This window comes from Solanum tuberosum, unplaced genomic scaffold (genome assembly GCF_000226075.1).
Source record: "Solanum tuberosum cultivar DM 1-3 516 R44 unplaced genomic scaffold, SolTub_3.0 scf00007, whole genome shotgun sequence".
Taxonomy (NCBI): Eukaryota; Viridiplantae; Streptophyta; class Magnoliopsida; order Solanales; family Solanaceae; genus Solanum; species Solanum tuberosum.
Genome location: NW_006238933.1, coordinates 3,156,368 through 3,172,302, shown reverse-complemented (window position 1 = coordinate 3,172,302; position 15,935 = coordinate 3,156,368). Strand labels below are relative to the sequence as shown.

Below are 15,935 nucleotides of genomic sequence, written 5' to 3'. Positions count from 1 at the left end.
CGAGCACACTCTGCACATGACCGGGTCCCTGCATTTGTGAGGAGATCATCAAAACATCTGGGAACAATAATACTTATCAACATTTAAAAGAGAGAAACTTTGATTTCTAAATAAGTTTATGAGTTCAGAGATATTTCAGAGCATTACCTCCTTTAAGAGAATCTATTGAGTAATTAGCTCAAATTGAGAAATAGTTATGTTTTATACATTTGAGCATGAGTTATATATTATTAGGAGTAGTATTGAGCATCGATATAGAAATGAGTTCAGACAACTTACATTCATCATAAACCATGTAGCCAACATAGGTAATGGGCTTACTTTTTAGACAATTCCTTATTGCTTTTAAGCATAGCTTAGTGGATCCACTTAGTTGAGGTGTTCTATTCCCCGGCAAGGTATAGGAAAGTTCTGGCAACGTGGGCGAGACAATGCATCATCACATAGCTCATAATGATGGTTGTCTGTTAGAGAACCTCCCAAATAAGACTAAAGAGTATCTTATTATATTTTTATATATCATTGAGTTTATATCTTTTGTTTTATGATGATTAAACATTGCATCTCTTATTATTCCTATTATATTGGAGTTGAGTTGAGGTGAATTTGTCTTCCAGTCTTATCATTTCAGTTGTCTATGCAGTTTTCCCCTTATATGCTTATACATTCAATGTGCTGACGTCATTCGGCCTACATTTTTTCATGAAAGATACAGGTGCTCAGGGTCATCAAAAGGCGCTTCGTTGATACCATTTGCATTCCAACTATCTTTGGTGAGCCTCATTTCTTTTCGGAGGGCTTCACACTTATTTCTTGCTTTTGTTAGGTTGTCGTGGATTCTGTCCCGACATCTATCTTAGTATTAGAGGTTTGATAGATAGTTAGATGTTGAGGACTCTGTTGTTATTTCCTCTTCCTGTTGAGATGTTTTAAGATCTTGAGACAATTGATTTTATAACTTCATAAGTATTTCCAGATGTTCATTTTAGTTGAGTTTGATTTAGACTTTAAGTTTAATTATGCAATTGAAGATCCTATTTCTATTTGGGGAAGTCTTTCACTAAGTAGTCAGTCAGGCCAAGGGTTCGCTTAGGTACCAGCGATGGTCAAAATGTTGACAAAGGTCGTTTCGTCAAAATATTGACAAAAGTCAACACTTAACAAAGAAACACAAACAAAATGCCAAAAGCTAGACACTTAACCCGATAGCTTCGGAACTGAACCAAAGGTCATTCTTGACCAAGATCGGCATTCCGGGGCTAGCCCCACTGAAGATATTTGATTCTGAGCACTTTTACCAAGAAAATTGACCAAAGTTAAACTTTAGGCAAAGCTCTAAAGCTAAAACGCTATTCGCACCAACTCTAACCGGAGCCTCAAAACCCGTACCGATCCACATACTAGACCAAAAAGACCCTTTCGGAAATGATGAAACTAACGGAATTCCGATCCGATGCCAAAATATCTATATGTTGATGACTAAAGTCAACTCTTTCAATCTTAAAGCCTCCAAACTCAAAAACTAGAACCAAATACAACCAAACAACTCGGGAAGCATGCCATCAAACCCAACATCACACCTAAGCGATAAGGAAGCTACACGAAGGGACAAAATGGTAAAAACATGTGAAACGCAAAAATAACCCACGAGGGACATTATAGGATAGCTCAGTGATAGAAAGACTCCATGAAGAGTCAGGGCCTATGTGTTTGTAGGTTTGATTCTTTCTCACCGCAAGTAGTTATGTTATTTTTCAAAAAGCTTTAATTAAGTAATGTCTCGCCCTTAAAATAATGATAATTCATTACTTTCTAAATTTATTAATTAAGTAATTAAAATTGTTGATGAATTTGTTATTTTTGAATTGTAATTTATTAAAATAATTCTTAATTAGTGATGCCAAATGAATGTGTTTTCTTTTTTTACTTATTTTTACTTTTCATTAAAAATTTAAATAAAACGTAAAATTAATGCTACAACTTTACCAAAATTGAAAGAGAAAATGGTACATAAGGAAATTGAAAAAAGATTCATTTGAGTCTACTTTATGTCTCGTTACTTTTGTTACCATTGCCAAAGGCCAGTGAAAACTTAGAACTTAAAATTTTGATATTTTAAAATTTTTGGAGCATTCTCCAACAAAAAAAGTCAATCACTAATATGACATAGCTTGACATAAAAAAATAAAATTGGCGCATCCACTTTTCAAAAAAAATAAAATTACTTATGCCTTGAATATTCTTCGTAAAATTTCTGGTTACACCACTCACGGTGAATATACCTTTCAAGTTAGGGTTGTTCAAAATCGAACCGAAACCGATAATTCGAACCGATTTTTTTTTATTGGTTTATCAATAATGGATTATTGGTTTAGCGGTTTAGATAACGGTTTTGATCTTTTTGGTTATCGGGTTATCGGTTCTTAACGGGTTAACCGATAACCCGATAATAAATTAAATAATTATATTTATACCATTTTGTATCTAAAGTCTTTGACTTAGAGTTTCGTTTCCTACTTTTATTTGTGGTTTTCTCAAACTCTTGGTTATTCTACAATGTAAAAATGTTTGCTTTTGAACAAGATGTAACTTGTAAACTCATGTGCACAGTTTTCATTTGGTTTATCACCTTGTTTCTAAGTGATTTTCAATGTATCTTTTTGGTGTCAAATCTTAACAGTTAAACCGATAACGATCAATAACCGATAAACCAAGATCTTAATGGTTCTATAACAGTTTATCATCTCTACAAATCGATAACCAATAAGTCAAACCGATAAACTTCAAAACCCGAACCGACCGATATGCACCTCTATTTCAAGTATATCTCTAGTTGAATAAACAATTTAAACTTGAATTCGGGACTAATTGGCCACCATAAAATATTGCTTTCTTAAAACTATAATAACAATGACTACTCACAAATACACCAGTGAAAATATAGCTCAAACTTGAATTCAGCTCTAATTGGCCATACTCTGTCCTATGCCACCACGTCAACTTACCCCCCCCCCCCCACCCTGAATTTATTGCACGTTTAGTCCTTGAGAGCTATGCCAAGAAGGGTTCTCTCAGTGTCTTAGGATTGGGTGTGTGGAACCTTATGAAGAATGCGACTACGACTCCAATTAAAGCAGAAATCCCTGGAATGAAACCTAGAGAAAATCGTGTAACGGAGAAACAAGGATATGTTAGGTCACAGGGAACAGGATCTGCACCTGCATTATTCAGAACAAAGCTCAAGTTAATTTATCGTTAACCTGAATCAAACTTGATAGACATTCGAAAAAGACTCATTAAGTTTAACAAAGAAGAACAATGTCTTCCAGAATATGTTATGACAACATTTTTCCTTTGTTGATAGCAAATCGTTGAACAAAATTTGGAAAGGGAAATATTTTTACAAGGATTTTGATACATTATCACTTTCAATGATCAATGAACTTATAATGCTTAAGTTATTAGGTAAGTTTTGCAAATTAGTATAGATTCTCTTCAGCATAATCAAAGAAAGAATTCAAGAAATGACATAAGGAAAATGCGTAATACAAAATATATCATTTAACTTGACATCGCTTGCATCTATGCCTTCCAATTTTGGGTGTGCATAAGTAGACACTTAAACTTGTATAAAGTTGAATAACTAGATGCACGTGCTCTACATGTAGGACGCCAGTAAGATGCAAATTGTCACATTGGACAACAAGTAGGACATATGTATCTACTTGATCAACTCTATACAAGTTTACATATCTACATGTACATACCCAAAGTTGGAGTGTATATATAGATGCTAGATGATGCCAAGTTAAAGAGACGCTTATATATTATGCCTAAGAAAATTGTTGTTTTTAAGACGTGCATGGACATAGTAGACGGAGAGAGGGGAACCAGATGCTTACTCTCATAAGACTCAAGAAAGTACAAAAACACTCCACATAAAACTTTGTCAATAAAGCCCAATGATCCATAAACAAAAGCAGATCCATCAAGATCTTCATCAACTAGCTCGCTTTCCATTCCTATTGCTGTTACCTGACATTAAAATGAAAAACTTCTATCATATAGCAACACACATATATGATATATGACATATGAACCGGTTTGCTTATCAACTCATAGTTACTTTGCAGCAACAAGCGATGAACGCACTGATGTCTGATACTCTGCAATTGATTCACGACCAGTTTCATTTTTCTAGGAACTTAAATAAAGCATATAAAAGTCTGTTTACTAATACAATTGCTCCTTTATTGTCTATTTTCTAGTTTTCATTAAAAGAAAAAGAGATTCAGAATGATACATCACAATTATGAAATGTCTAATTAATTGCCTAAACCAAGCTGGATAATTGTTGATAGAAATTATACCAACAGGTTTTTGTTTGCAATCTAAGCATGTGATAGTTTAACATACAATAAACAGGTAACTAACTATACATACCGACTAATCAATCTAGAATTTTTTTTAAAAAAACCTCACTTACCATCATCAACGCGTTTGCTATGCCAATAAGTATGGACAAGACATACATAAAAGCATGCATGTTTATTGGGAGGAAAATTACTACAGCTCCACAAAATAGCCAAAGGAGACCCCCAGCGGAAAAGAAGGCCTTCAACCGTTCACCACTCCATTTGAGCTCCTACAAGCAAATAGCAATCAAAATAGTTTATGCATGAACAGAAAAAATGAGTCTGGGAAAGAATTAAATATGAACTGAATGGTAAAGAGAACCTGCAGGAGGACAGACGCAACGAAGCTTGATAAGTAGATGATGGCAGGAATCTATTCACATGAATAAGATTGATTAGTTAGAATAAATTGAAATTTTTTCCTCAAAAGAAGAGCACCTTATTTAAATTTGATGGTAAGGCCCATACCAAGGCTTTTGAAGATGGGCTCATCCGTAGATCATTGATAACGTAAACAGCTAAGAAGGTCTGAACCAAAAAAAGAAAAAAAATACACATACTAAAAATTAGGTGACCCGAGCAATGCAATACTGTGTATTTGAGAGTTGAAAACTAAAACAAAACAAAAGATGAGGTTTATACTGACCTGAGAGACATTAGTCACAACTCGAGTTAACACATAGATGCTAAGTACTTGGTAATATAGGACTTTCTTCAACCAGTATGTCCACGAAGCTGTAGCACGTTTCCCATTAGATTCTTGTTTTAAACTGCACAAAATACTACAACATTAACTGTCTGCTAAAGCAATAACGAGTTAATAGTGAGATAAATTAAACACAAACATATAATACTACCAAATGGGATTGGAAAAATGTAGCAAACCTCGGTTCTTTAGTTCCAAGCTGAAATATAATCACGAAGACTGCTCCAATGAAAATCGAAATATAAACCATCAATTGGTACTGCATGTATTATTTCTTTAGTCAAAATTTAATCCAATTGTAAAAACTTGAAAAAATAGATGAGCATTTGATTAAAATTAAGTACCTGATTCTTAATGTCAACCTGTGAACTAGAAGTTTCCTTATTGAAGACGAAAAATACGATCACATATAAGATTAGGCTTGCAATCTTGACCAATATTTTTCAGGGAAATGGTAAAAGAGGGAAAAAGGGATTAGTATACCAAGTATCACATAGAAAATATCGGTATCAGTAAATGAAACTGATCGTATAGAAAATATCCAACCATAGTAAAAGCATTGCGACAGCTAACACAGGCTACTCTGCTTGTTGGGTTTAGTGTGACTCCATTCACCATTGACCTGCAATAAACATTTAGCCATGAGTCCTTGTCCTGGACTTTTTCGCATAGATAAAAGTGGACATATCAAGTAATAGAGATAAGAGTATGTGCGTCACTGCATGACAGAATACAAAAGTTTTTCTTATTTTCTAGCTCATGATAAAAAAAGAGATGGAAAAAAAACCCCCATAGAAAGCTCTTGAAGATCGAAATGATAGTTAAAGATTTTAGTTCTAGTCTTAGAAACATATAGTTAGAAAGAGAGACAAATGGATGAGAAACCATATAGCATTCCGTACTACGCCAGCCATTTGTACAACAAAGATTGTAACACGTTGAAGTGGATAAGCTCAGGAGATTACATGTGTGATATCTGAGTGCAAGACCATCCACTGCAGAAAATCACAGAAGATATGCAGTAACCAGCGGTTTGAACGACAGGTGAATCAGACCCAAGAATTTTGCAAGGGAGGCAACCACCGAAGAGTGATGTAAACGATAGAGCAACTAACAGGCATCCCATGCCATGCCATATTTTGAAATGACCAAACCTGTCTATCTGCAGCATAAAAGGAAAGTAAAAAGGCTGCAGGGTTAAATGCTCACTACTAAAATATCACTATTTTCCCGCTGAAGTTTTCCATTGAAAAATGATCCGGGGCTATTTCCACAAATATTTTGATTGAATCGGTAAGGAAAGACAAAATGTTAATATTTTCATACTGAAAAATTAGGAAGTTTCCCACTATTTCTGTGAAAATCTATTTTCCACTATGCATTTTAACAATGAGCTGGTTCGGTGAGAAATCAGTCGGAAAATTATGTTATATAGCACAAATTTCTCACTTATCCCCCAACTTATTTTTCTTGATCCGTAAATGAAAATGAATTAGTTATAGATCAAATGAGAAAAATATGTTATGTATATTTAATTAAGTACATAAGTGACTTTCAAAATGGTGGGCTATAATACTGTTGAGCAGGTTAGAAACAGATAATGTACTTATCTGCAGTTCTGCACTAACATGAACTAGCTAAGTTTAACTAATTCTAGCACGGGATGTTAAGCTTAACACGATGTTTCCATAAGACAGAGACATAAAAGGCAGTAGTTATTCTTCATGAATAGATGTAGCACATACTGCAAAGCATATATAAGAATAATTCTGTATAGGAAACATGGAAAATCAAATGGAATATATATACCAGTTCACCAGCTATTATGGTCGTAAATGCATCAGCAAACTGACCAGTAAGTGTGACTGTTGCGGCATTGCTGTGAATTAAAGAGGCTTAATTAACAGATGAATCTCAAAAAATAGGGGAAGAAAGACTCATATTGAGTGAGTTAACAAATAAAGTAGGAACCTTGGGGACAATCCAATATCTGTCAAGTAGAGCAAGAGATATGTATACCAACAGGAAGATGTTATATCATTCAGCATGTGTCCCACAGCATAAGTAAACACAGAACACCTTCCTAGGGATTTTGGTTCATCATCAACCATTTCATTCACCATCATGTCCTACTTATTTGACGCCTGCCTGCGCCAAACATACATGTCACTTCATCATGAATTTTTATTCAACAAGTTTGGTTTACAATATAAACATATATGACTTTTACTTGGCCAAACAATAGATTGTGTTTGCACTAAAGTGTTTATTGAGTAACATGCATAAATTTAATGAAGTTGTGTATTCTTCTAGTAAATTATCGCATTTATTTTGGGGAAAGATTGCACTTGTTCTTTCCCTTTTATGCAATATTATGTTTTCAAGTAAAGAGTGATCAATCATTCCTTCATATACTCCTCTGTACACTTTTATTTGTCATGTTGTCCTTTTCGAAAATCAATTTGACTAATTTTCAAAATTAAATTAAATTACATTAATTTGATATTTTAAACAAAAACTTTAGATATTCAAAAATTATACGAAGAGCACTATAAATTGCAATTTTTTGCATATTGAAAAAATACATCATAAAATATTTGTCAAAGTTTTTATTGTTTGACTTTAAAAAAAAAAACTATGACAAATAAAAGTGGACAAAGGTAGTATTAAACAAGAAATGATGTATCACCTAATATATCTGATATATTCCATATGTCCCTAATTACTTGTCCACTTTTTCTTTTATAGTTGTCCCTAATTACTTGTCCATTTTGACAAATCAAGAAATGACGGAAATTTTTTTTACCTATATACCCTCAATCAATTACTTTGAAAAAAGAAAACTTTTTGAAAATCTTAAGTTTTTAATTCATCCACTTTATAATTAATATGTGTAAAATGGTAAACTCACTATGTCAATAATTATTTTCTTAATAGGTATATCAATTTAAAAATGGACAAATAATTAAGTACATGAGTATTAATTAAAAAAAAAGACTTTGGAAAAGAAACTGACATTGATAACATTATTATAATTTAAATGTCTCCAACTACTTCACTCATGTGGAAAATAACAAAGTGGAGATGCAATAAAATAAACAAAAAGGGATGTCACCACTTTAAGAACATTTCCTTCCTATCTCTACACAAAAAGTTTTAATTGAAAACTAAATACTAAGATAGTAGACGCAACAGAAGTTGAGCATGAGTCAATAGTCATTACCTAGGTGATGAAGAACAAGACCCAATTAACTCACTATGACTGTTTAACAAAAGAGAGAAAAGTATAATTAAAGATGAGTAGTTGCTCACCAACTTTACCTTCATTTATACTGCTCTGCTCTGAATGTAAGATGTGATATGATATGGGCTGCTAATTTATTATTAGTATTTGGATAAGTTCTTACATAAATCACCAAGAAGCAGATATTGGTGAAACAGAGGCAGCGGCCCTATGCAGGGTTGTTGGAGCAATTGTATTTTTCTTAGCAAAAGAATTGTTTTTGATATCCTTTTTTGGAGCATTTAATTTGAAGACAATGAAATATTAAATAAATTATAAAAATAATGTTATCCAAAGATTTGCTCCCATTCCTATGGGTGACATGTTTGTTTCGATTTGTTTGTCTTACTTTTTTTTAGTTTGTTTTTAAAAATAACCTCCCCTTCTTGACATTCCAAGGACCAAAATCTGGGTAGTGCACCACCAAGGGTTCTGATTGAGTGATAAATTTCTTCTTTAATCAGATGTCTCGGATTCGAGTCCCTTAGGTATGGAGTCGTCTTTGTTAGGAAGTGTTATAGGTGTTCAAGAAAAAAAGAAAACTTTTGAAACTTGTGGTATAAAACAAGCCTTAAATATTTGTGTGGTTGTAAATCATTTCATTAAATGTAAAAGAAGAATTTGAAAGTTAAATTATTTTTAGTTTTAGTAAGGTGATATTTTTTTAGGAATGAATTAAAAAGGAAAGGATGTCATCTAAAATATGACGTGGGAGGGGGGGAGTAAAATGATAATACTGAAAGTAAAACAAGCAAAGAAAACACAAATTTAACGTGGTTCGATTGGTGACACCTAATCCACATGCAGAGAAGATCAATTTCACTATAAACAAGAGTACAAAGTACAATGCTATTCTAATTAATCTCAAATACTCCAAGAGAATGTCACAAGATCACTCTAATATGGGTTTGCACAAGTGTTTTTCAACACTTAAAAGGATCATTTGTTACAAGCATTGATAATGCAAAGATTAGTAACACATGAATTAGTAATGTAAAGATTAGCAATGCATAATTTAGTAATGCAGGGATTATTTTTTATTAAGTGTTTGGTTCATTGCTTTCCACTTAATCTTGTGTTTGATTTAAAATTCTACAAAAAAAATTCTTTCCTATTGTACGCTTGTCTTATTATGAGATTGTTTATTTCATGTAATTGGGTAAAGATAAATAACCGTTGGACGATATTATATATATATATATATATATATATAAAGTATTATTAAATTTGAGGTGTGATGTACCATTAAGGAGAACCTTGATGTCACAGTGTATTTCTAATTTTTTGTTGGTCAAATATATCTTAATGTTAACATAGATTTAAGGCTACTTAAATTGTTCAATACCTAAACTCATTATAAAAAAAAAGTTCAAGTGGTTAATTGACGACCTACATTGAATAAAAGAAATTCAAAAAAGTGAGAGAAAATCTCTCTATTTATAGACAACAAAAGGTAGTGTGAACAAATGCTGATTGTGTCATATCGTAAATGTCACAACTATTTGAAAAAGTTACAACCTTTCGGAAAGGTGATAACCTTTCATAAAACTAACAATTTTTCATAAAAGTCACAACTTTTTATAAAAATCGCAACTCTTACTTTTCTCTCTATATGGCTGCTCTCAAACTCTTGTGATTGTTCTCAAATAAGACCTAAAAGAAAGTCTTACAAATGCACCATAATATTGAGTTTATGGACAAAAGTGGGATAGTCATATTGAGCTAAATTTATCCACAAACGAAAGGAAGGAAGACCAAAAACCTTAGACTTTTATTTATCCACATAGGAAGGGAAAAAGGCCCAAAACCCAACATTACCGACATGAGTTTGATCACCTACGCAGTTGTGCTCTATTGTGTCTGTCACTACTTTGTTCTCCATTCTCTTGTTGTTGCTCGTCATGCTTCTCTATTTCAGTATTCTGCCTCTGCTCTTGGTTTCTGTTTTCCACTTCTTCAACAATTTGGAAAGACAATTCTTCTTGTGCTTCTTACTGATATCCATGTTATCAGAATGTTTCTTGTATTTCTTCTGTGGTAGAACATGTTTTAACAACACTATGTTTTTCATCTTAGGGAGCTTCTTGGTATTCTTTTTCTTGTTCTTTTTTTTCTTGTTTCCTTTTCTAGCAATATCAATAATTTGTTCTGACATATCGGTAATTGTTTGTTCCATGGCCTTAGTTTGATTTTCTTCCTTTGTGGCAGATTGCTCCACATGATCTATTTATTTCCCTTTGTTTGGTCCCCCTTTGTGATCTTCCCCTTGTTTCGCAGTACTATTGTTCTTATGTCCTTCATTAATGTTGCAATTTTGATCATTAGTATTAGTTGGCTGAGTTTTTTCCTCCTCTGCTCAATATTATTCTTTTCTCGGACTCTACAATTCATGATGTTACGTCCCAATTTCTTACATTCTTTGCAGTATTTTGGAGAGCTAGAGGAGTACCTACTGAATTTAGCAATTATTAAACATAATGCCATGAGTGTAAGTGAAAGGGTAAACTTGGGAGAAGCGCCCATGCCAGAGCGACGGGTAGATCCCGGTTTGAAATTGGGATACCATTTTTGCAGCCACATTTGCATTTCATCTATTTTAATGACCTTTCGGAACCAAACATTCTGATAATCTTCAGCATTAATCAAATAGATGAAAACATTGTAATTATCATAAACCCCTATTTTTGCCGACACTTTAGTGGATATCATCCTTAAATCTTGATCGAATTCGATCAATTTGAGGTCTAGGTTTTAGAAATCACCTCACCAGGGTGTACATACGTTCTTCCGCCATAATTCCATAGTAATCCGAAGCTTTGAAAATGATGGTTGGAATGCCATTGTGGGTGGTGTACCTGGCTTTAACTTATTCTCTTTTATGGAAATTTTGAGGGTTGTTCAATGTGGACGGGTCTTTGATTGAAGCTACATAAGAAAATTATCCAGTAGTTTTTCCATTAGTAGTTGCCTCCACCAAGAGGAGAATGGGAACTGTGGGTTACATTGCCGGTTGCTGCCGCCCCGGCACCTCCATCAGGAGGAGCGTAGGGTGGACGCGCTGAATATTTGATCGTTATCAATACGATGTGAGTAGGAACAAAGGAGAGAGAATTTAAGTTCTTCCAAAGCCATTGAATAATTGAAGATATCATCATGGTTGCTTTGTTGAGTGCTATGTTTGGCGGTAAGACTTATTTTTCTTACATAATTAATTTGTTTTTGTCCCTCTTTTTCCTACATTTCCAGTGTTTCAAATGGGTTTGGTATCTTTTTATGAATAATTAGAGGGTACAATGATGGTTCACATACAGGGGCGGATCTAGGTGTAAGTTAGGGGTTCATCTCAACCCTCTTGGCCGAAAAATTACACTGTATATACAAGGTCAGATTTGATTATTATGTGTATATAATATTAAATGAACCCCCTTAAAGCAACTGAAAGGCGTGGCTCAGTTGTCTAGGCGGTTCAAGTTCTAATTCTCGCAGGTTGCAAGTTCATTTCCCCTTAACATCATTTTTTTGTAGTTTTTTTTTTAAAGTTTGGTCTTTTCTCCCTCCTTTTTCATTTTTAATAAGTGAGCTTTGTTTGTCCTTCCTCACTCTTTTATCGTCTTTAATGCACAATGGACTATCTCCACTTTTAATTAGTGTACATTTGCATGTATTTATTATTTAAATTAAAAATAGCTAAAAAAAATTCTATTTTGCTAGATATTGCATCTAAAATATTATGTATGTAATTTTTTTTCTTCATATAATTGAAATAAAAGATATTTCAAATTCTCTTTTTCGTATGTTCTCAATACTAATTTATATCCTTAGCTAAATTTCTAATTTCAACTAAGAAAAAAATCACAATATATATCTCTCTCTTTATATGTTTTATGTCACACTTGTTTAAAAATATTTATATATTTGACTAGTTTTACATATATAATTTTTTTGTATTTTATCAACTTTTACTGTTTATGTTATCGAGTTATTTCACTCGTTCGTTTCACCTATATTTTTTTTATCATTCAACCTATAATTATTGATATTGTTCAATATTTTTATTTTGTTGTCGTTATGGAGCACTAAATAAGTATTATAAGTATTATGTTACTAATCCTTCAATCCTAGCACCTTTTTAAAAAAAATTATATTTTTTGGGGTATTAATTGGAAAGAAAAATATTAAAATAAAATAGGACATTACAAAGTGAGAGTTAAAAAGTGGAGAGCAAAAATGGAAAAAATATATTAAATGGGCATATGATAAGACCGGTTAAAATTTAGCAAACACCTCACTTTGATTTTTATGTATTTACTTCTTCATATTTCGAACCCCTGAATGAAAATTCTGCATCCACCACTGTTCACATATTTACTCATGAAAACTACTATTAAAGGTTAAACCATGTTGTATTTAAGTACTATTGACTTTATTTTTGTTCGTTGCTGTAATAATTAAATAACCATAATTTGATTTGCAGATTCATTGCAAAGAATGAAGAGCGGGATTTGATTTGTACACTAAGAAATGAAGATAGTGTTCAAGTTAGAAAGAAAAGATGTAAAGAAAAGGACAATAAATTGAGACTATGTTTGTGGTTTACCTTTGGACCAACCTTAATATAGTGAGGATAAATGTAATTTTTATCAAGTATTAGATATGTTTTATCTCATTTATAAGTATTCTTTGTCTTTTTTAGATTAATGGTACGTTTTGATAAATTTATGCAAGATTCATTAGATATTAATGTTTTGTTCGAAAACAGTAATTCTGTTCTTTTTAAGCTTGTGAGAAGTGTACAAAAATTTAGTTTGAAAGTGTTTCAGGAGTGCATTAAGATAACATACAATGACAAATTAATTTTGTCACTAAACAGCACATATTTTAATTCAAAAAGAATTTTCAGCTACGAAATTACAGACTTTTCTAGACAAACAAATATATTGCTAATTTATGCATTTTTAGAGACGAAATTTTCTTTCATACACAAATATACATTTTAGTGACGAAATTATATTCTTTCAACTACAGATTATGCATAGCTTTAAAGACGATCGACTTTGTCACTGATTAAAATCATAGTTAGTGACGAAACAAATTTGTCGACAAATAAGTATATTTTTAGTGACAAAACAGTGTTTTTAGCTACAATTTTCTTACGCTACTTGTGACAAATAAATTCGTCATAAATATTATGAATTTGGTGACAATATTTGATTTTGTAGTTAATATAGTTTATTTAGCAACGAAACACTTAATCGTATTCATATAGATTTAGTGACACTGATTTTACGACAAAAAATTGACAAAAAAAATTTCGTCACAAAAAATTTTTAGTGACGAAATATGACTTTTAAGTGACAAATATAATTTGTTCCTGATAATGAAATTTGTTGTGGTGTATATATCGATGAACAATCAAGAAAAACAGAAATGCGGAAACCAGCAACCAACAATCTGTTGGGTTTGAAAGTTATTATGGCGTCATGCGAAAACTTATAATTGCAAATCAAGACCGTGATAAATTAGATGACAAAAACTTAGACTAAAAATATAATATTATTATATGAAAACTAATATAAAAGAAAAAATATTAAAACTGCAGAGAGAATAAATATCCCTATAAACAAAGTTCTCTAAACGTCTATATTGTGGATTCTATTTTATTTTTGATATGAGAAGAGATGTTTTCAATTTATACCGTTTCAAACTTTTCCTCCAATGAAAGAATAAACCAAAATGAAAGAATATAAATCACCAAGAAGTACATATTGGTGAAAAAGAAGCAGTGGCGTTGGAGCAATTGTATTTTTCTTATCAAAAGAATTGTTTTCGGTATCCTTTTTTGGAGCATTTGATTTGAAGACAATGAAATATTAAATAAACTACAAAAATCATGTTGTATCCAAAAGATTTGCACCCATTCCTATGTGTAACCCATGTCTCTTCTTTATTACTTATTAAATGATATTTTGTTTCAATTTGTTTGTCTTACTTTTTTTAGTCTGTTTTTAAAATAATATTTCCCCCATTCCTGACATTCTAAGGACCAAAATCTAGGTAGTGCACCACCAAGGGTTTTGATAGAGTGATAAATACTCCTTCATGTTTAACCAAATGTCTCGAATTTGAGTCCCTTGGGTATGGAGTCGTCTTTGTTAGGGAGTGTTATAGGTGTTTAAAAAAAAACTCTTGAAACTTTTGATCTAAAACAAGCCATAAATATTTGTGTGGTTGTAAATCATTTCATTAAATGTAAAATAAGAATTTGAAAGTTAAATTATTTCTAGTTTTAGTAAGGTGATATTTTTTATGGGGATAAATTAAAAAGAAAAGAATGTCACCTAAAACATGACGCGGGGGAGGGGTTAGTAAAATGATAATAATGGAAGTAAAAACAAACAAAGAATGGCACAAATTTAACGTGGTTCGATTGGTGTGATGTAACGACCCGAAATTGTTGTTATTTAGGAGAAGGAAAATCAAGGAAAATTCTGGGCCCTTGTCCCGACATAGCGGGCCAGATCCCGCTAGGGCGGTGGCGCCAAGGAGGGATAGGCGAGGCAGAACGTAAATTACGAGAAATCCTATTTTCTCCATCTTTCTAAAATACCTAAATGTTGTAAAACACCCTAGAAACCTCAGAAAAGCTGATCTAAGCTTGGGAAGGAAGGAGAAGGAGATTTCTAGCGTGAGGATGGTGATATCTTGCAGATTCTTGGCCAAATTCACCGTCACGAAGCCCGGAAAACCGGAATCGAGGTCAAAAACTCCGTGCAACTGCTTGGCGCCCAGGTAGGCTAGATTTTATGAATTGAGTAGTGATAAATCTATGCTTACTACGTAATATATGTAAATCAATGGTAGGGTTTATGTGTAGACCTTCGTGCACGGAGTGAATTCCATGGGTAATTTCTAGAAGCAAAGTAATTGGGTTTATGTCTTGAGAAGAGAAATTGATGATTTGTTAGGGCTTCTAGAATTGCTATCTCGGATAGAATTGTTTCAAGAATAAGGATATTAAAATCATACATAAATGGAACTAGAATTATGAATGTATGCTAGATCATAACTTGGAGTGATTGAATTGAGGATTTATGATGAATTGTGATTAAACCCTAGAAAGAGGCCTTAGATGATGAGCTAGGGCTAAGTATGGTCAAACTAATGCATATATGATAGGGATTGATGAGCAATTCTTAGGTGATGGTTGTGATTCTATGATTGTGTGATGTATGTTTGTTCTTGCTACATTATGATACATGTATGTATATGAATGATGCATTGTTGATCACATTTGTTGTAAATGAGATGACCGAATTATGATTTCCATGAATTCATGAATTAAATGTATGATCTTGAGGATATACTTGTGGTTGTGATTGTAGTGTATTGAATGGATCGATTGCCGCGTTCCGGCATAACTAACTTGAATCGGTTGCCACGTTCCGACATAACTAACTTGGATCGGTTGCCACGTTCCGGCATAACTAACTTGGATCGGTTGCCACGTTCCGGCATAACTAACTTGAATCGG

The 15,935-nt window shown here is 32.7% G+C and overlaps 1 protein-coding gene across 1 annotated transcript; it reads right to left on the bottom strand.

The window, feature by feature from the left end:
- Nucleotides 1-3,028: 3,028 nt before the first annotated feature.
- LOC102586321 (major facilitator superfamily domain-containing protein 12-like) lies at nucleotides 3,029-8,390 on the bottom strand. Its single transcript, XM_006338859.2, has 13 exons — nucleotides 8,345-8,390; nucleotides 7,093-7,269; nucleotides 6,931-7,000; nucleotides 6,087-6,283; nucleotides 5,668-5,743; nucleotides 5,466-5,549; nucleotides 5,301-5,380; nucleotides 5,062-5,185; nucleotides 4,884-4,943; nucleotides 4,738-4,788; nucleotides 4,487-4,645; nucleotides 3,903-4,035; nucleotides 3,029-3,218 (listed from the first exon to the last, which is right to left on the bottom strand). The coding sequence occupies exons 2-13, from the start codon at nucleotides 7,245-7,247 to the stop codon at nucleotides 3,052-3,054; spliced, it is 1,356 nt and encodes a 451-aa protein (XP_006338921.1). The 5' UTR covers nucleotides 7,248-7,269; nucleotides 8,345-8,390; the 3' UTR covers nucleotides 3,029-3,051.
- Between the last annotated feature and the right edge of the window lie 7,545 nt (nucleotides 8,391-15,935).

What these genes read in the sequence shown, in the direction of transcription:
- LOC102586321 (XM_006338859.2), bottom strand. Translation starts at nt 7,247, where the DNA reads ATGATGGTGAATGAAATGGTTGATGATGAACCAAAATCCCTAGGAAGG. An exon ending in GTCGCAATGCTTTTACTATG is followed by an intron (nt 5,550 to 5,667) that starts GTTGGATATTTT and finishes ATATTGGTCAAG; the next exon opens with ATTGCAAGCCTAATCTTATA. An exon ending in TAGCAAACGCGTTGATGATG is followed by an intron (nt 4,036 to 4,486) that starts GTAAGTGAGGTT and finishes TTTTAATGTCAG; the next exon opens with GTAACAGCAATAGGAATGGA.